This window comes from Cnephaeus nilssonii (assembly GCF_951640355.1).
Source record: "Cnephaeus nilssonii genome assembly, chromosome: 5".
NCBI lineage: Eukaryota > Metazoa > Chordata > Mammalia > Chiroptera > Vespertilionidae > Cnephaeus > Cnephaeus nilssonii.
In genome coordinates, this window is record NC_137076.1 from 80760800 (window position 1) to 80782914 (window position 22115).

At 35.4% G+C, this 22115-nt stretch overlaps 1 protein-coding gene across 6 annotated transcripts in view; it reads left to right on the forward strand.

Annotated features, from left to right (window-relative positions):
- The window catches only part of LOC307100685 (ankyrin repeat and KH domain-containing protein 1), a gene marked incomplete at its 3' end in the record, with an annotated part of 127204 nt that overhangs the window by 71644 nt on the left and 33445 nt on the right, over positions 1-22115 (forward strand). For all 6 annotated transcript variants that reach the window (XM_079773212.1, XM_079773208.1, XM_079773209.1 and 3 more), the window contains 5 exons: positions 6184-6271; positions 9638-9765; positions 9962-10105; positions 11384-11486; positions 20483-21241. In XM_079773212.1, the coding sequence (XP_079629338.1) occupies positions 6184-6271; positions 9638-9765; positions 9962-10105; positions 11384-11486; positions 20483-21241 (1222 nt within the window). The remainder of the gene's footprint in view (positions 1-6183; positions 6272-9637; positions 9766-9961; positions 10106-11383; positions 11487-20482; positions 21242-22115) is intronic.

The window sequence follows — 22115 nt, forward strand, 5'->3', positions numbered from 1 at the left end:
TCTCATCAATAATAATTACACCGTGCCACCCACCCTGAGCCCAGGGCTTGCTAGAACCAGCCCCATCCTGCTGAGGTTCCCCAAGTTAGCTGCAGCTCAATAGACTGTGGCTCAGAATCTCAAACAGCCTCCACCTTCAGTGTCACCCAAAAGTGAAGCGTGGCAGACTAGGACTCTGCTGAGCCTTAATAAAGCCATTATTGCTATCTAATAACCACAGAAGATACTGGTGGTTAATATCCTCAAAATATCAAGAGAAAATAACAATATAGAATTTTGTACTTAACTACCATTCCAGAGGAGGAAAAATAAGCATATTTTCAGGTCTACAAAGAATAAAAGAGCTTAACACCTAAGACCCTTGCTAAAAGAACTACTAAAAGATGTGTACATCAATAAGGAGAAAAATGAACTCTGGAGGAAGGCCTGGGATGCAAGAAGTTACGGTAAGCAAATAAATTGGTAAAACTATTATAAAAATTTTAGTATAAAAGCTACATTTTTTTTAATCCTAACTTAAGGATATGTTTATTGATTTGAGAGAGAGAGAGAAATATCATGTGACAGAGAAACATCAATCCCATACACACCCCAACTGGGGATCCAATCCACAACCCAGGTGTATGCCCTGACCAGGAATTGAATTTACAGCCTTTAGTGTATGGGACAATGCTGCAACCAATGGACCCACCTGGCCAGAACCTAAACCCTAAAATTTTATGCCTAGGACCAAAGTAATACCAAAATTCTGGACAGCAATAACATGAAATTCAGAAGGATGTGTTAGAACAGTGATTGGCAAACTGCGGCTTGCGAGCCACATGCAGCTCTTTGGCCCCTTGAGTATGGCTCTTCCACAAAAATACCACGGCCTGGGCGAGTCTATTTTGAAGAAGTGGCCTTAGAAGAAGTTTAAGTTTAAAAAATGTGGCTCTCAAAAGAAATTTCAATCGTTGTACTGTTGATATTTGGCTCTGTTGACTAATGAGTTTGCCGACCACTGCGTTAGAAGATTAAAAGCAATTCTAGAGGCCTTGTGTTGATCAAACACTAAATAACTTTAGAATTTTTTAAAGAAAACATACAGCAGGTAATCAGGACAAATATAAATCCATTGAACTCAATTGTCAAAGAGCAGAGACTTTTGAATTAGATTAAAAATAAAAGTCTGTTTTCAAGAAACAAACCTAAAGCCCTAACTGGTTTGGCTCAGTGGATAGAGCGTCGGCCTGCGGACTGAGGGGTCCCGGGTTCAATTCCCATCAAGGGCATGTACCTTGGTTGCGGGCACATCCCCAGTGGGGGGTGTGCAGGAGGCAGCTGATCAATGTTTCTCTCTCATTGATGTTTCTAGCTCTCTATCCCTCTCTCTTCCTCTCTGTAAAAAATCAATAAAATATATTTAAAAAAAAAAGAAAGAAACACAAACCTAAAGTAAAATGATAGGGAAAAATTGAAAAAGTGATAGAAAAAGTATGTAAGGCAAAATTAATGCCAGACAAAATACAATTTTAGGCCAAAAGCATTTTTATAGATAGATAAATGTTCCTCCAACTGATACAACAATCATTAATTAGTAACTAACGATCTACTCTCCAGATAAAATAGAAAATTTGTAGTGATAAAATTTTTTCAGACTTCTATGAAACTGATTGATCAAACATAAAACTATTGTTAAGAATAGAAAAATCAAGTTTGCTCTTATAAATAAATAGGTTATGTGCTCTTTTCCAACATGGAACATGTGTAAAAATTGCCCATGTATTAGGCCACAAACGTCTTTAAAACAAACTCCTTTGTCCTAGACATTTTGGCTCATTGGATAGAGCGTCAGCCAATACACACTGGCTAGATTCCGGTCAGGGGCATGTGCCTTGGTTTTGGCATCTGGGTGTATGTTGGCGGGAGGAGGGGAGGAGGCAACCAATCGATGTGACTGTCTCACATTGTTGTTTCTCTCTGTCTCTTCCCCTCCCTCCAGTCTCTCTAAAAATCAATGGAAAAAATATCGAGTGAGGATTAATTTTTTTAAAATCACACAAAACTACTTAATCAGATGGACTGCATTCTCTGATCTCTATTGCTTTAAAAGTACAAATCAACAATAAAACATTTTTTTAAAATTCCATACACCTAGGAAATTAAAAATACTTTTACATAATTTGTGGGTTAAAGAGGCAATCATAGTAAAAATTACAAAGTAGAAATTATCACAAAACTACACATCAAAACTTGGGTGAGAGGAGGATACAACTAAAGTGGTCCATAGAAGGAAAATTTTATATGTGTATATACATAAATGAGAGTAAATTAAGCTAGTAGTAGCACAACAAAAAAGGAAATAAAGATAAAAGCAAAACTTAATGGAGTAAAAAGCAATAACATAAAAATAAGGATAAAAAGGAAAAAATAGTTGTGAGAAGCAAAATTAAAAGCTGAGTTTTAAAAACGACTGAAATAGATTAAATAAGCCAGACTTCAAAATGAGGAAAGGCATAGGTAAGTCATAGACACTTAAAGGGAGTTAGAACTATTTGGTAAGATAGATGTCTTTAAAATTTGCAAGGCAATCATATGAACAAGCAATAAATTTGAATAATTAGATGAAATTAATGCTGATTTTGTAAATAAGTTATAAATGATCAAAATTGACTCAAAATAGGAACCCTTGCCCTGGCCATTGTGTCCAAGTGGTTAGAGCATCAGCTCATGCACCAAAGGGTTGTGCGTTTGATTCTCATCAAGGGCACGTTACCTGGGTTGCGTGCCCTGGGAGTGTGGGGGAGGTAACCAATTGATGTAGCTCACATCTCTCCCTCTCCTTCTCTCTCTCACTCCCCCTCTCCCCTCCACTCTCTAAAAATCAATGGAAAAAATATCCTTGGGTGAGGATTTAAAAAAAGAAGAATAGGAACCCTCAATAGAACAATATATTACAAATTAAATCAGTAGTTTTAAATCAGCCATCCAATGAAGGTAAGAGGCCAAATGTTCAAGGACTACATAATCCCTATATTATTGTAGCTGTTCCCAAGAACAGAGAAACCATGTTAAACTGCACAATATGTAAATTTATAGCCTTGGAAAATAATTTTCTGTGTTTATCAAGGAAAATCATAATGTATATCCTGAAATTTTATTGATCTTGAACAAAGTTTAGCTGTACTAATAAACCCAACATTCATAAATAATATATACAAATTTGATTCCTATTTTAAAAAGATTTATTGGTCAGATATTTTGGTACAAATGATACATGTGGGACATACATTATTAATTTTAGGACATGAAATATTATCAATACATTTTAAAGTTGCAGTATTGTTTTCCCAGCCAGTTTCTCAAACATAATTATATTGTTAAAAACCAAAGGAATGGCCCTAGCAGTTTGGCTCAGTGGATAGATCGTCAGCCTGCGGACTGAAGGGTCTCGGGTTTGATTCCAGTCAAGGGCATGAACCATGGTTGCAGGTTCCTACCTGGCCCTGGCCTGGTCAGGCCCCATGCAGGAGGCAACCAATCAATGTGAGATACATCGATGTTTCTTTCTGTCTTTCCCTCTCTCTTCCACTCTCTCTAAAAGTCAGTAGAAAAATATCCTCAGGTGAGGATTTTAAAAAAAAGAATTTATATTTATAGGGAGTAAAATAAAATAGGCAGTTTTCATACCGTTCATTTCAGAAATTTTTGTTAGTATGTTGAATTTTGAAATTTGATTTGATCTTGGGACAAGTACTTTCTGATTTCTTTTATCAGCTATGGTAATTTTTAAGTATATAGAATTAGTAAATTAAAAATTTAAAGCAGGGCAAAATCTTTTGTCTTTGTGATCCAGTAATGTTGATGGATGTCACTGTCAGATGTAAGAGATAAGAAAGAAAGAAAAAGGAAAAGTGACTTTATTGCCCACCCATGCTTTAGTAATAATGTAGATAATGCAGATAATGACCATCTTACTCTAAGTTTATTACTCTTAATTTCCTGTTAAATTAACTTTTCTTTCTCTTATTTACTTAGAAAATTAAAACTTCAAACCTCAGTACTATGAAAGGGAAGATTTAAGAGGTCAGTTATGCTAAGGTTCCTTTTTGGTAAACAGTATTCAGGCCCTTCATTGTTTTAGATGTTAGGTTTATAATGGTAAACAAAAATGGATGCGGTTGCTGTTCTCATGGAGCCTACATTTTAGTGGCAGAGACATGTTAGCCAAATAGTTGCACAAACTAATATATGATTGGAACTTTTGAAGGAGCGGTTCATAGAACTGTAAGTCAAGAAGTTCAGGGAGGTCTTCCTTGAGGAAATGATAATTGACTTGATGTGAAGGATGATAAAGAACTAATAGACAAATATTATAGGGAAGAGAGAACAGCTTGAGCAAAAAGGCCCTGAGGCAAGAGGGGGAATAAGTTGCTAAAGAAGTAATTTATTTCCAGTGTGTTGTTAGTTATGATATTTCAGAAATAAGTCAGATGAAAAATTAGACAAACAACTTTCTAGGTCATTCTGAGTAAGATTTTCACTGTATATTCTGTTTTGTTTGAAGTTGCCAGAATCTTATATTTACCTATATTTGACTTTAGGTTTAAAATACATTCTAAAGCCAAATTATGTTGGCATTATCTATAAATTAGAGTTAAAGGTTGTTGTGTAATCAATATACAGGGTGGGGTAAAGTAGGTTTACAATTGTCCATATGGAAAATAATACAATAATTAATTAATAATAATACAAGAATAAACTCTGTTTTGCATACTCACAACTGTAAGCCTACTTTTGCCTCACCATATACATAATAATTAAAAGTTAAAGCATAAACTGATTTTTATAGGAGGTTGAAAGATTCTACACCATCAAGATTTTTTAAAATCTATTTTAGAGTGCATTTCTGTCACCACAGGCCAATGTAATGTTTCCATTGGGTTGACAATCTACTCTTATTTTTCTTTTTTTTAAATATTTTTATTGATTTCAGAAGGTAAGGAAGAGGAAGAGAGAGAGATAGAAACATCAATAATGAGAGAGAACCATTGATCGGCTGCCTCTTGCATGCCCCACAATGGGGATCAAGCTCGCAATCTGGGCATGTGCCCTGACCAGAAATTGAACCGTGATCTGGTTCATGGGTCAACACTCAGCCACTGAGCCACGTGGCTGGGCTCTACTCTTATTTTTCATTATTAGTTTGCCTGAGTTGTAGATCAGATAGTTATGTAAATAGATTAAATTCTATCTTTTTGGCATAGCAAACAATTTTTTAAATTTACTATGTATTAGGTAGCTAAAGGATTCTCAGTTAATTAGAACAGAGCTGAAATAAAGCTTGACTTAATCACTGTTCTTTATCAAGTATTTCTTAGTTACAAAAGAAGACCAGAATAACAGAAATTACTGTTTGCACACAATGAAAGAGTGGATAGGTAAGAGAACTTTTCATAGAAGTGATATTATCAGCTACATTTTAATATTTAGATGAGTGAATAAGAGTTAACAGATCTACTGCAGATAGTGCTAATTACCATACAGATATAATCCTTGTAGTGTCATTTGATATTAGAATGGTTGGAAGCTGTTTAGTCATCCATTCCTCTTACTGGCAAACTTCCTAGAATAACCGTCCTTATTATATTATAAAAGTGTTTCTTTTGCCTTTGATGTTCAAATATTTAATTTCTACCCTTAAGAAATATCTGCTCATTGGTATATTTTTTTGTTTTATTTTTTCCTTTATTCCTGAATTACCATAGTATTTTTCTTCAGGGATTGGTTTCTATCCTATGATAGAGTTCTTATTGAATTCTGATATAATAAGATCAAGATCCTCCTAATCACCTCACAATACTAAGGCTCCTTTATCACAGTTCAGATGAATAGTTTGGAAAATATCTTTTTAATCTTAGGAATAGGAAAATGCAGAGATTTCTCTTTGGGGCTCAAACTAAACATAAGTATTATCTTTAATGGTTATAGTTTGGTTACAAAACTGAACTTGACCTTAAAAGGTTATACCACCTAGTGTGGACTGAAATTAATCCTATATTTTGGAGGAATTGAGGTAGGTTGTGTAAGTGACTACATGGAGTAAGTATTTAATCTTCATTATGTCTATGTCATTAATACTAAGTATTTAAAATAGATGCTTAATGAGTTGTTACTGATGGATTATTTTTGTTTCTTTAATAGGAACATGAATCTGAAGGTGGAAGAACACCTTTGATGAAAGCTGCAAGAGCTGGTCATTTGTGCACTGTGCAGTTTCTTATTAGCAAAGGTAAAGAAAGTACAAGTGATCATTTCCAAGAGGCTACAATTTCTGGGGGTAAAAAATCCTAAACTGTTGCAATTTATGTTAAAGCTACTTTGCCTACAGCATAAGTACTATATTCTAGTCCTGTGTTGCTATATTTTATTTGGTAATCATAGAGTTTGTGAGATACTTACTGGGATCTTTATTAGTTTTGAGTTTGAAGTTTTTATCAAACAAATAGCAGGTGGTTACTCCCAAAAGTTGGAAAAGCCAAATGTAAATGTCCAGGTATATTTAGTAGATATTGTTCAGCACTTAATGATTATAAGGCAGTTTTGCTGGAGATAAGGGGAGGTAGAAGGGGGAAAGTCTGCTACTGTTGTTTAAGGGACAGTTGAATTAATCAAGTATACAGAGGTATTATTATTATTGTATTTATTTTATTATATTTAAACAAAGAAGTTCAAATGATGGATGACAAGGTAGTTCAATACTGATTACTGTAGAAAGTGAAACACTGCTGAACTCATGTTAGGTTGAACCATATAAAATTGTCATTTTATACATCAAAAAATGGTGTATAATATCAGCAATTTCATTTGGTTCGGTCTAACTCTGTGTATTATAGTGTTAGAGATACTCGGGCATCTGATGAAAAACTCCAGGATAGTATGGCAAAATACAAGGAAGGTCCACTCAGGTGATACCATGTTATTAAAATAAAATTTTTCTATATTCCAATAAAACTGCTATTTTGTGCCATTAAGAATGCAGTATAATATTTTATCATTTAAATATAAAATATTTCTTTAATTAGATAAAACAAGGTTTATTTTCTTTATATCACATTTTTGCTAGCAAGTAAGGCCTATCTTTTTCTTTTTTTTAATTTTTATTTATTGATTCTAGAGGGAGAGAAAGAAACATCAATTTGTTGTTTCACTTATCTGTACATTCATTGGTTGATTCTTATGTGTCCTGACCGGAGATTGAACCCACAACCTTGGCATACTAGGACAATGCTCTAACCAACTGAGCTACTTGGCCAAGGCTAAGACCTATCTATAATAATAAAAGTGTAATATGCTAATTAGACCAGACATCCTTTGGACAACCTTCCAGATGAAGTCAGAGCTGCGAGGGAAGCCTGGATCACAGGTGCCAGAGGGAAGCCGGTGCTGGCAGCTGGGGGAAGGAAGGCCTATGCTTTCATGAATTTCATGCATCGGATCTCTAGTCTATACATATAAAAAGCCAGTGACCCGTAGTAACAACTGGAATGACCAGTCGCTATGATGCCCACTGTGGCCAGCGAACCGGTCAATCAGGTGGGGCCAGCCGGCCAACACCCCCCCTTGCGGCCCTTCCCCCCTGGCTGGTCCACCCCCAATGGGCCCCCACCACCCCATTGGCCTGCAGCCCCTCCCCCCAAGCCGGCCCTGCCCCGGATGGGCTCCCATTAGCCCACAGCCCCTCCCCCTGGCCAGCCCCACCCCTGACAGCCCCCCTACCCCAATAGGGGGTGGGGCCTGCATGCCAACCTCCTGCAGTCCCACTCCCCTTCTGGCCCCGCCCCGATGAGCCCCCACCAACCTGATCGGCCCACAGCCCCTCCCTCCACCTGGACCCACCCAGATAGGCCCCACCCCAACCAATGGCAGTGCCGGCTGGCCAACAGCCTGCGGCCCCTCCCCCCTGCTGGCCCCGCCACTAATGGGCCCCCACCACACCAATCGGGGGCAGGGCTGGCCAGCCAACCTCCCATGGCCCCTCCCCCCACCGCTGATCCTGATCAGCGCCCCCACCAAGCGGGGGCAAGGCCTGCCAGCCAATCGCCCGCCATCTCCTCCCGACAGGCCTGGCTTCGATCCGCCCTGATTATATATATAATGCTATAATATACTCTGTAAAAATTATGTTCCTCAACCATACATAAGTATAAACAGATGGATAACCTTTGAAGTTCTCTCATGCTCCTTTCATAACCAACTACCCTGCTAAGCATATCATTAGGCTTGTCAGGAGTAGGAACACATTGATTATAGTTTTTCTAGGCTGTAGTAACTACTAAGCAGTCTACAATCTAAATGTATTATTAACCTCCTGGCAGTCGTGGCATCAACCTATGAAACATGAGGTCATTGTTGGATTCCTCATCAGGGCACATGCCCAGGTTGCAGGCTCAGTCCCCAGTTTGGGGTGTGCAGGAGACAGCCGATCAAATGATTCTCTCTCATCATTGATGTTTCTGTATCTCTCCCTCTCCATTCCTCTCTGAAATCAATAAAAATATATATTTTTAAAGTAAATAAATTTATTATTAACAACTTTAAAAATAATCTCATGTTGCTAATGGAGGATGTTTATTGATGTGTCTTGCCTTTCCCAAGGATTAGGTTCAGCTAGATATTTCTGAAAATTAAATAAATTAATAATAGTTTCACCCATAGATTTATTTTTCTCCTCATTAAGTAAGTTTGGAATTAAGGAAGAGGGAAGAATGAATATTGCTATAGTCTTAACTATCTAGGTTAGCCCTCTCGGGTCTGTAAAAGATGATTGAACTAAAATACAGTTCTTTTTTCCCAGGGGCCAAAAACAAATTTTTAAAAACAGGCTAAGAAAAGATTGTGCCTTTAGGTTTGCCTCAGGTCATATTGTACAAAGTTATTGAGCAACATACTAAATAGTCTTTCAGATAATATATTTGGATAATCTTGTCTTCTCTTCATATCCACATCCCTCTGACTCTTAAAATACACAATATGAAGAATTATATTTCCCTTAAATATGGTTTTAAAAAATCTGTTATCTCTACTTTGAGACCTGGCTATATTGCCACGTTCTAGAAATAGATTAAAAAAAATGTATTTGAAACATTTTGAAAGTTACATAAAATGGTATTATTTGATGCTTATGTTAACCCATATATATTTATTAATCTTAGTCTTCTAGATTTTCCATTTTAAAAGTGATATTGAATGAACGAACTACAACTACGTGCAACAATGAGGATGAATCTCACAAATATTATATTGAGCGAAAGAAGCCAGACACAAACAAAAGAGTACACTGTATGACTTCATTCATATAAAGATCAAAAACTAAAAACAGTTTGGAAGTCAGAATAGTAATACCATTGAGGGGCGGGTACTGACTGAAAGGGGGCACAAGGTGGAACTTCTGGTATGTGGGTAATGTTCTATTTCTTGATCTGGGTGCTGGTGACACAGGTGTGTTCACTTTGTGAAAATTTTTCAAACTATACAATAATGATTGATGCGTTTTTGTGTGTCTGTATTACAGTTCAAAAGACCTTTAAAATGATATTGTCTGTGAACTGGCTTGATTCCAACTTTTGCTAAGATTGCTATTTATTTCTACTTGAAGGTGCCAATGTGAATAGGGCTACAGCCAATAATGATCATACAGTGGTTTCGCTGGCATGTGCAGGAGGTCACCTGGCGGTTGTTGAACTACTCTTGGCTCATGGGGCTGACCCTACTCATCGACTCAAGGTATTCTACTAAAAAATAAGTGAATAAATAAATAATATATATATATTGCTATTAAAATGTTTGATTTCTTAGTGCTTAATATTCATTACTCTTTAATGAGTTTTGATTTTATATGAGTTGCTAAGAAACTAAATGTGTATAGTAATCATATAAGAAGAAATTTACAAATAATAATTATGGTGTCAATTTTTCTCAGGATGGCTCAACAATGCTCATCGAAGCTGCAAAAGGTGGCCATACTAATGTTGTTTCTTATCTATTGGATTATCCAAACAACGTTCTATCAGTTCCTACTACAGATGTATCTATACTCACTCCACCTTCTCAAGATCAATCTCAGGTAAAGTAAAACAGAGCTTATTTGAAACTACGTATAACTATTCTTACCAGTTGGGAATTTTTGTTTAAAATTTGTTTTAAGCAAAATTGGTTTGTTTCTTTTTTCTATTACATATTGAGATAAACATGATCCTAAGTTCTTAAGGTTTCTTTTATTCAAAAGTTCATGGAAATTTTTTAATCTTATTTACTAAAAATAGTGTTTTTTAAAAAACACTTAATACCAAATATAAATATAAATATTCCAAATTCTCATCTTACTACAACTAGGTTTTAGGGTTGTTTGTTTTTTCATGAATGTATTAAGCATAATTTTGAACCAAAAAAAAAGCTTTTCCCTAATACCTCCCAAGACACTATAATTTATACTAGAGTTAACTATTTTGTCAACCAGCAAAGTATGATTAACCAGGATATATGCACCAAAAGTTCATTAAAGTAATTTTAAACCTACCTAAAAATATGCAGAGAATATAGAGAATATACTAAGCATACAGAGTTTAGTGAAATCTTAAGTTTTTGTCTACAAAATTATCCTGAGAACTGCTAAAATACTCCAACTCACGAGACATGTGGAATTTTTCTCTTTTGACCCATATGGAATTTGAACAAGGGTAAATTGGCCAGTGATTATGTGAATTGTACTCCTAGCTATAATTGGAACCAGCAAGGCTTTCTTCTTAGCAAGAGAGTAATACTCCATTTACCTTAAGTCATTTACTTGTAGATTGTCTGAGTTTGTCCAATCAATATTCTTAGAAATTAGTGAAATTTTTAAAAATCTTTATTGTTAAAAGTATTACATAGGTCCTCCTTTTCCCCCCATTAATCTCCTCCAGCCCTCTCCCGTCTCCTCCCCACCCCCAGGCTCTCACCACCCCATTGTGTCCACCGGTTATGCATATATGCATACAAGTTCATTGGTTGATCTCTTCCCACCCACCTTCCCCTGCCTTCCCTCTGAGGTTCAACAGTCTGTTCATGCTTCTGTGACTCTGGGTCTATTTTTGATCATCAGTTTATTTGGTTCATTAGATTGTACACAGGAGAGAGATCATGTGATACTTATCTTTCTCTGACTGGCTTATTTCGCTCAGTATAATACCCTCCAGGTGAATTTTTTGGTGTTTTGTTCTTGTTTCTTTTTTTTTTTAACTTTTAAGATACAAAAAAGTGAATCGGTAGTATGAAAAAAATCAAAAACAGTATCTCCGTTTAGTTTGTGGGCCTTTGTTTTACTCTTTGGTCTAAGATTATTTTTTCTGAGTTGACTTTTTAGGTTCCACGTGTACCAATGCATACTCTTGCCATGGTTGTACCTCCCCAAGAGCCTGACAGAAGTTCACAGGAGAACTCCCCTGCCCTTTTAGGAGTACAAAAAGGTTAGTTTTTAAATTATTTCTTTAAAATGGGTATTTTATTATCTAATTAATGAATTCATTAGTATGTATCCCATATCAATTCATACATTAATTGAGGTAGGTAATTCTGAAAATGCTAATAGCCTTACAGACTATAAAATAGAAAATACATAAGTACTAAGAAAAATGACTTCTTATTTTCCTGTTAACATACTGCTAGGTGTAATTTTTATCTGATATAGATGAAAATACTTAATCAAAAAACAAGTTTTTTATTAAAGTAGCACGAATTTATCAAGCATTCATTTCCCATTTGATAATTCTTTAGCTAAACAGTAGCATAATGTGAGGAATGAAAATGTATATTTTTTGTCTAGTTAAGTCTTAGTAACAATGATTCAATTCAATGAGTGAGAAGTTTTTAAGAATTACTAAATTTAGTTTCTTTCACATAATGCAAAATAGAGTGTGTTAACATCTGTCAATATGTGAACCTGGACAAATAACTATCAAAAACTATATAAATAATATCCAAGTGAATATTAAGAAGGAGTGTACACTATTTAACGGACTCAAGTTTATGAACTCTGATATTTTTCTGCTATCTTTTCATTTGTAGATATAAAAAGTACCTTGATTTGATAATCATGTATAGTTGTCATATCCGAGTTCTTTGAAATAAGAAAATAGGTATTTTGTAAGGCATTAAAAACTACATAAAAACAAATGTATGAGCATATTTAATTCAGTATATGATAATCAAGTCCTAGGTTTTTGAAATCACAATGAGGTGTATTAGTATGTATTAGTCTCTTTAATACTGTGATTTAAGAAAAGTTGGTAGGGGTTGTCAATCAGGGAAAAAGGAGACATATGTAATACTTTAAACAATAAAAAAGAAAAAAAAGGAAAGTTGGTTAGGGGTAATTGTTACAGCAGCAAACAGAAGCTTCTTTCAAATTATGCCAGTTTTAGTAATTTAGAGTATTGAGGGCCTTCACCAAGAATTACTTCATTTCTAAACTATTAATTTTAGAGATAAAATGTCTGTAGTGTCTCTGACTTATGCTAATTCTAGCAGCTTTCCATTGGACACATAGCTATTTAAACTTTTAAGAAAATGAAGGCTGCCATTTTTAATCTTAACAAATAAAAAGCAAAGTAAGCATGTACTTATTAAGGAATCTGAGCATCATAACTAGCTGACAGCCTTTAGTAAAATACTGAAACCAAATGCCTCTATTTTTGTTGTTTCTAAACCCTATATAGAACTGTACTAACTTTGGCTAGGGAAATTCAGTACTACATAAGAAATATTTTAAAAATATATTTTATTAACACAACCACAAAATAACCAAGAAATAAGCTAGGAATGACATGAAGTATGTGTAGAGAGCAAGTAAAACATTTTAAATTTAGATTTAATATGTAAGTAACCTAAAATGTTTGGGTAGTGATTTTTTAAGTTCATACTCAAGTGAGTAATCATATTTTTGCTTACTGAGATACCTCCTTGTATGGAGTATTTATTTATCTTCACTTTGATGTTTTAGTACTTATTGAAGAATATAAAAATAAATTAACCTTTTAAGGAATCTTTTATTTTTCTAAATTATTAGGGAAGAAAAAAGTTAACACTTATATCTAGACCCTTGGGCACTTGCTGTTGCCAGCTGCCACGTGACATTGCCAACCTAATATGTATTTATGCAGGATTGAACTGTGATCATGCATGTGTTAAGATGTAATATTAGGATAAATCATGTGCATCATAGAATGTTATATCACTATGAATTAGGAAAAATCAGTTGATATCAGAGTGCACACTGAATCAATGGGATAAAAAACCCTATCTTAAATTATTAAATATATGTTATTATATTTTTCTCCTTAAGGTGGCTTTTTCTCCTTAATACTTCTCATTTATGTCTCTAGAGAAGTTTCTTTGAATGATGAAATTGATGTTTGACGCTTTTGTTTCTCCTAACATCTGTGTTGCAAATGTGATTAGGGATAAAGGAAGGGTTCTTATTCTCTAAGACTCTTATTTTCCTCTTCTAGCAATCATCTTTTCAAGTTCTTATAACATTTTATTTCTGTTTTAAATAAATCTTTTTTATTATTCATACCTGCATCCTTTAAAATATATTCATGCCCTAAATCTTACCCAGGTGTTATATACTACTCATATATTCTTTTCTTTCATGACCCATTTGCACCATTTGTCTAGGCTCCATCCATCTTGACCCATATCTCCTGATATAGGCAACTTATCTCACTTATTTATTGTTGATTTTCAAGGATTTACAATTCTAGGCGGCATCTGAGAGACCTCAGAATCACTCTATAAACAAAATGTGAAACTAGGTGAGAATGATATGCTCAGTTTTCCAACATTATTTAGCTATATTATGTATAGTTGTGAATATTCAGATGGGAAAAGATATATGAGTGATATCAACACTATGCCTTTCAAAATTAATTTTTAAATTTGTTAATTGAAGCCATTTGTTGCATCTAATTTATTAGTTGTAACTGGTTCTCCAGAGATTCTAAAAGAGAGGACTGGATTATCCTGTGCAGGTTAATAGTTCAGAATTTAATCTGTTACAAAGCGTTTAAATGATGTCAGTTTAAAACAAAACCTATATCTTTTGTGTGCACCTCAAGTCCTCTAGAGGAGTAATTTATTTGCTCTGAACTCCTACAGCACTTTATTGGATCTTCCTTCTGGCTCTGGTCACTCCTACTCCTGCCCCCTCCTCCCCTTTTGGAACTCATGTATAGAAGGTTGGGTTAATCATACTCAATTCCTGGTGCTTTGACATTGTGGCTCCTCTCTTATTCCCTTTATCCCTCTTTCATTCCCTTACTTGCCCTGTGGGCAATCATTCTGGGGTTTTTTTTTGGGTGGGGAGTGGGTTAATGTGTAGATTCTTTTGTTCTTACACATTCTCATAATATGTTTACTACTTAATAGGTATTTTAAATTTAATAAATGGTATTGTGCTGTAATTCCATTTTGTTTTTTACTTTTTTCATTAATACTGTTTTTAAGATCTATTTATGTGTCTACCTCTATTGTTTCTGCCTGCAGCACAGTGCTTCACCCTGTATATCCTCCATTTTTTACCTGTTCTTTCTCCCAATGATGGGTACCCAGTTGCTTCTCACTTCTCACAGACAATGCTGTGATGAAAATCCTTATATACTCCCCTTCTAGGTCTTTTTGAGAATTTCTTTGGGATAAATTTAGGAGCAGAATTGCCTGTCATAAGAATGCATACTGTTTATCTGAGAGTATTTACAAATTTGCTCTCTATAATGGCTAGAGCAGTTTACACTCCCACCAGTAATGCATGAGGGTTCCTATATTATACTCCCCATTCCAGGTCTTCCAATCCTTGGATTTATCCCTATATTTGGACTCATATACTCTTATCTCCTCTTTTAGACTGTAAGCTCCTCAAGGGCAGGGTTTATGTTGTTTATCTTTGTATAGTCCACTATGCCTTGCTTGTTCTATTCTAATATTTGTTGAGTAAATTAATGAATACCAGGCTAACAATATATATCATTCTGAATGCAAAAGAAAATTATTAAACGTTTTTAAGAAGGGAGATGTGATTAAAGAATGATGTTTTTAAAAAATTAATCAAGAAGTAGTATTCTAGCCGAAACCGGTTTGGCTCAGTGGATAGAGCGTCGGCCTGCGGACTGAAGGGTCCCAGGTTCGATTCCGGTCAAGGGCATGTACCTTGGTTGCGGGCACATCCCCGGTGGGGGGTGTGCAGGAGGCAGCTGATCGATGTTTCTCTCTCATCGATGTTTCTAACTCTCTATCCCTCTCCCTTCCTCTCTGTAAAAAACCAATAAAATATATATTAAAAAAAAAAAAGAAGTAGAAGTAGTATTCTAGAATGGTGGGGAAAGATTGAAAACAGCAATATAAATGTAAAGTAAGAATTCAGTTAACATACTGCTTTTATATCCCAGAGTTGTTTATTGGAATAGGTACCTGAAAAGTTCTCATATTTTAGTATCAAATCATTAAAAGTGTAGAGAGCCCTGGCTGGTGTGGCTCAGGATAGAGCGTCGGCTTTTGTATCAAAGTGTCGCGGGTTTGATTCCCAGTCAAGGGCATGTACCTGGGTTGCAGGTTCATTCCGGCCCAGTCAGGGTGCTCAGGAGGTAACCAGTCGATGTCTCTCTCTCACATCGATGTTTCTCTCTCTTTCTTCCTCCCTCCCTCCCCTCCTTTCACTCTCTCTGAAAGTCAATGGAAAAAATATCCTCAGGTGAGGATTTTTTAAAAAAGTATATAGAAAAATATATGTATAGTGAATGAAATTGAGTGTTCTTATGCAATTTTTACTACTGATATTCTCTAGTTTGGTAGATTTCTATTATGTAATCGTGTTTACATGGATTACATATGCCCACATTTAATAATGCCTTTTAACATATAACTGCTTAGAAGGCAGAAGGTTGAATTAATCTTTTAGCATGTAACACAGATGCTCTGTCTTTGAACACTCTTGGTTAACCTTACTATATATTAAAGATATATGGCATGCCCTGCTACTTTGGGAAATTTTGAGACAGATATTTAGACATAAAGAAAAAATGATCAATTCCAGACCAATGGCTTTCATTTTTTACTATGACCACAATAAGAACATTGAAACCCAGGACACAATGTCCATCTATTTAACCAAACACAAATTCCATTAGATAATATATATACTCTACTACATTTGATGTACTGTGTTATTTTCTATACTACTTCATCAACCTTTTTTCTATTTCAATTTAAGACCCAGTTGGGAATGCTGTTTAAAAATCATTCTAGGCCTAGCCGGCTTGGCTCAGTGGATAGAGTGTCAGCCTGAGGACTGAAGAGTTGCAGGTTCGATTCTGGTCAAGGGCACATGCCCAGGTTGCGGGCTGGTACCCCGTAGCTGGTGTGCAGGAGGCAGCGGATCAATGGTTCTCTGTCATCATTGATGTTTCTATATCTCTCTCCCTCTCCCTTCCTCTCTGAAATCAATAAAAATATTTTTTTAAAAAATCATTCTAGCCCTAGCCTATTTTGCTCCATGGATAGAGTGTCAGCCTGCAGACTGAAGGGTCCTGAGTTCGATTCCAGTCAAGGGCACATGCCCAGGTTGCAGGCTTGATCCCCAGTAGGGGGATGTGCAGAAAGCAGCCAGTCGATGATCCGCTCTCATCATTGATGTTTATATATCTCCCTCTCCTTCTCCCTCTCCCGTCCTTTCTGAAATCAATAGAGATTTTTTAATGATTCTAAAAAAATAATTCTAGTAAGGTGCTATGTAGAGATATATGAAAGCAAAGGGGTCACAGAATAAAGTTTATATCTGATTAGACAAAACCAAGTAAGAAATATGAAACCAAATCTACTGGTATGTCATGTATTTTGTCCTTAGCCATTATTTTTCTATTACACAGTATACTAATTATTTTAGACACAAAAATGATTGGTAGAATTAACTCATTTCAGTAATAAACTAAATATCAAAGCACTAACACAAGCTGTAATATCAAAAGTAAACCAGGTTGGTGATGTACATGTCCACCTCATTCCCTCACTGCCCATAAAAAAAAAAAAATTAAAGGTCTCGTTCAAAGCTGTCTCTATTTTATGGTTTCCTATTACAAAGTTTTTCTACTGGAAACCAAATCAAAAAGATGAGATGGTGATTTTCCTAAATTCCTAGAAAGTACTTTATAATGTCATCCAGTGTTACCAATGAATAGATTTATTTATTTATATGTTACAGTGGAAGATGTTGGAAGGAGATGGAACTCTTATTTTCTAGCATCTTATATACTACTTATTACCTTCCTGCTAATTGAAAATTGTTGCTAAAAGAACACTTGTCACATTCTCTACTTTTCCCCAAAATTGAAGATATTGCTTCAGCTTCTGGAAATGATTAGGTTATATTATTTATTTTTCACCAACCTGGTTTACTTTTTATATTACAGCTTGTGTTAGTGCTTTGATATATGTATCTAGGCTCTTTGGAGAAGAACTACTTTTTGTTCATTCCTTTCACCATCCTTTGTTTTTACTGCTACATATACTAGTATTCTGGGCTTATAGTTTCTATATTTAGTTAAGTTACTTTTAGTAATCTTGTCTTTTAAGCTTCTTGCATCTTATTTATTAACAAGAAAGGGCCATTTCTACTGTTACTGTCCTCAAAATTCTAGTGTTATTTTGGATCATGTTATTATTTGATAGATTTTTAATTTTTGAACATTATATAAGTTCATATAATTACCAGTCTGGTTAGTGTTGAACTCTTACATGGGTTTCCTTAATCTTATATACAAAGTACATATCAACTATGTAAGGGTGTTTTGAAATTAATAAGTGTTTAAAGGAGCTTTCAGTCTTGGCAGAATTTTAAAATTTAGTATGCTAAAGTCATTGAATTTATCACACAACTGAATTTTTTTTGTTATTTGTGCTGGTTATCCTTCCTTTTCTTATCTGTTGATTGTCATTAGGTACTTTGAACAAATATATCAAACCATGAATTCCTATATAAACTTATGGAAATATTTATAAAATTATCTCACAAATCTAAAGGCTATTCCTTTGAAAGAATAAAGTATTTCTCCACCAGTTTGTTCAGATAAAAATGTAAAATTGAATATAAACAATACATTTTGCTAAGTTTGCATTTAAAGAATAAGTCTCTTAAAGTGATGGCAGTGATTTTGGAACTGTGGTCTTCTGACCTTGCTAAAGACAGTTTCTTGTGGAAAAACTGTTAGTCTTTTAACTATGTTTATGTTATTCATATATGTTGACTACAAACCAAAAGAGTGGACAACTAATTTTTTTTCTGAGTTCTTTTTTAATCCTCACCTAAGGACATTTTCCCCACTGATTTCTAGAGAGAGAGTGTGGAAGGGAGGGAGGAGGGGGAGAGAGAGAAAAAAAAACACATTGATATGTGAAAGAAACACATTGACTGGTTGCCTCTGGAACACACCTGGACCGAGGTAGAGATCGAACCCACAACTGAGGTATGTGCCCTTGACAGGGAATGTAATCCAAGGCCAACATTCTAACCACTTAGCAACACTGGCCAGGGCAACATTATGGTATTTAAAATTAAACAGCAATGAAGCTGTTTAAAAAGAACTAGGTAGCGTTGGCCATTTTGTTCAGTGGTTAGAGCATCGACCTGCAGACCAAAGGGTCTCAGGTTCAATTCCCAGTCAAGGGCACATACCTTGGATGTGGGTTCGATCCCTGGCCCTGGTTGGGGTGCAGGCAGGAGGCAACCAATACATAAATGTTTCTCTCTCTCTTTCTCTGTCTCTATCTCTGTTTCTCCCTCCTCCTCCTCCCTCCCTCCCTTCCACCTTCTCTAAAAATCAATGGAAAAAATATCCTAGGGGGAGGATTAACACACACAAAATAAATAAATAAATAAATAAATAAATAAATAAATAAATACTATAAAGTTCACTCACTTTAAATGTAAAATGCAATGAGTTTTAATAAATTTACAGAGTTGTGCAGCCATCACCACCATCTATTTTAGAATATTTATTTTATTTGACAATTTAAGGAAAAAGAGGTCAGTGCGCCTGACTAAAGAGTCAGGTATTACATGTTTTTAAAATTCTTGTGTCGGCACACTAGTTGAAAATCACTGACTTGGTATGATATTTTCAAAGTTCATCCATGTTGTAGAATATATCAGTTCCTTTTTTTTACTGAATTAGAGGCCCCGTGCACAGATTCATGCACCAGTGAGGTCCCTTGGCCTGGCCTGTGGGGATTGGGTGAAACCAGCTCTTCAACATCCCCCGAGGGGGTCCCAGATTTCAAGAGGGCACAGACCAGGCTGAGGAACCCCACCGGTGCACAACCGGGGCCAGGGAGGGACTGCAAGAGGGCTCTAGGGCATGTCCGGCCAATCTCGCCCAGTCCCGATCATCTGGACCCCAGCAGCAAGCTAACCTGCCAGTCAGACCATCTCCCCCCTAGTGGTCAGTGTACATCATAGTGACTGTTTGAACAGTCGGAGGGACAATTAGCATATTAGGCTTTTATATATGTAGATAGTCCCAGTTCTTCCTAAATAAGAGGATTAAGCCTTGAATTAAAGCAGTAATTATATGTATCCTCCACTCTATGTCCAGATGTTAGGATTATTAATATTGATAATTACTTTGTCATGAGGGGAGAAACTTAATTTAAGTGTGATTCAAAATCTTAAAATAACGTACATTTACTTTATTTTTAAATACATTGTCAATATGAGTACTCTTATATGGAAAATATTATTTTTCTCCTAGGTAACATCATTTTCCTCTGATAGATGCTTACATTAAGAGTTTATTTAAACTCAGAAAAAAATGCTCTTTTTAATATTAGTGTTCATCATGTACAAAAGTATTAAAGATGATGGAAAATTTTAGAAGTATATATCTTGAAAAAATTTTCACGTTACATTTTGATATATTAAGAGAAGCATTTTGGCAATTTGAAAAACACTTTACTTTCATCTACAAGTTATTGTTTCTTGTAGTAATCTTTGCTTGCACAGTTAATATTGTGCAAAGAACAATTGAGCAGTTAAGCTAATATTAATGGTATCTTAACACTATTTTGATAATGCTTTAGATTTGATATTCTTTAAGAAGTCTAGTCAAATAAGCAGAATTTTGAGATTCTTTCCCTCTTTGATTTGATTTTCATCCTGTCCTGTCTTAATTTCCAAAATCCTCCTGTTCTAAAGATTAAACTTTTTATGAAAATTTTCATTTTTTTCAATTGGCAACATCCTAGTTTGTGCTGTTAAATAGATGAGTATAGTTTTTACCTACCACTCTGTGAATCTTTAAACATTCATTCTACAGCATTAGTTATAAGGGTTTGGGGAGGGAGGTCCATGTGTGTGGGAGGGGGAGCTGATTTTTTTTTTTTAGCATGGCACTTTTTCAAACATTTTTCATGTGCTTAGGTACATCCAAGCAGAAGTCCAGTTCCCTGCAGGTAGCAGATCAGGACGTACTGCCACCTTTTCACCCATACCAGCCTTTGGAGTGCATAGTAGAGGAGACTGAAGGCAAGCTGAATGAACTGGGACAAAGAATTAGCGCTATTGAAAAAGCACAGCTTAAGTCATTGGAGTTAATTCAAGGTGAACCTCTGAACAAAGATAAGATAGAAGAACTTAAAAAGAACAGAGAAGAGCAAGTCCAGAAGAAGAAGAAAATACTGAAAGAGCTGCAGAAAGTGGAAAGGCAGTTGCAGATGAAAACACAGCAACAATTTACCAAAGAATACTTGGAAACCAAAGGTCAGAAAGACACAGTATCTCTACACCAGCAGTGCTCTCATAGAGGAGTCTTCCCAGAAGGGGAAGGAGATGGTAGTCTTCTAGAGGATCACTTTTCAGAGTTACCTCAGGTTGACACAATCTTATTTAAAGATAATGATGTTGATGATGAGCAACAGTCTCCACCATCGGCAGAACAAATTGATTTTGTCCCAGTCCAGCCTTTATCATCTCCGCAGTGTAACTTTTCCAGTGACTTAGGTTCTAATGGGACAAATTCTCTTGAACTTCACAAAATATCAGGTAATCATCAGATTATAGGACAGCCTCAGATTGCTATTACTGGACATGATCAGGGGCTGTTAGTTCAAGAACCAGATGGACTAATGGTTGCAACTCCAGCCCAGACGCTTACCGACACTCTTGATGACCTGATAGCAGGTGGGTTAAGAACTATATCTGTAATAATTTTTCTTTAATCTGTGTGCTCAACTTCTTTACACAACCCTCCAAAAACACCAACTTTGTACTTTTATGTTTTAGAATGATCTTTGTAAAATTATTTCTTGAGGTGTTTTGGAAGTGAATTTAATTAAGCTCTAACACACAAAAGTGTGTTTGCCCCTCTTCTTTTTTGTTACTTACAAAGGCAAAGAAATAAAACTGCCATGATCCTTTACTTTAGACCTTTGGTGTCAAAACCACCCTGTGTTGTATCTTGGGTAGGAGATCTCAGAATAGAATTCCTTTGTAGGCTTTAGAGATATTCACAAAAGATTATACATTAAATTTTTCTGCTAGTGATTTTTATGTTTGGAAATCAGAATTCTAAATCACATTGTTTTTTCTTTATAATTTTATTAGATCAATTTAAATATAATTAAAAGGGATGTTCAGAGAAAACTAAATATTCCATGTTGATACAGTATTTGTGGTTAGAATATTTAAAGTTAGAAATTATTGTTAACTTAATGATGATTTGGAGATTGGGATTTTTATATTAACTGTCTTGATGAAAGCACACAGACAGACATAATACACACACATACACGAAAAAATAAAAAAGGACCTGGTAACCTTAAAGTATGTTTCTTTCCCTTTTTTTTTTTTTTGTGGAAAATTACAACTAGATATGAAATAAGGTGCACAAGTTTACTTTCCCTTTCATTGTCCTTGCAGCAGTGGGAAAACAGTGCAATTAATCATTTACCTTCCTAAAGATGGCTGGTGAATGTATCACCTCCATGAGAGCCCAGTTCAGAAATGCAGCCAGAATGGCTGTTGACAGTGGATGAAGACCAAGAACTAAGATGTA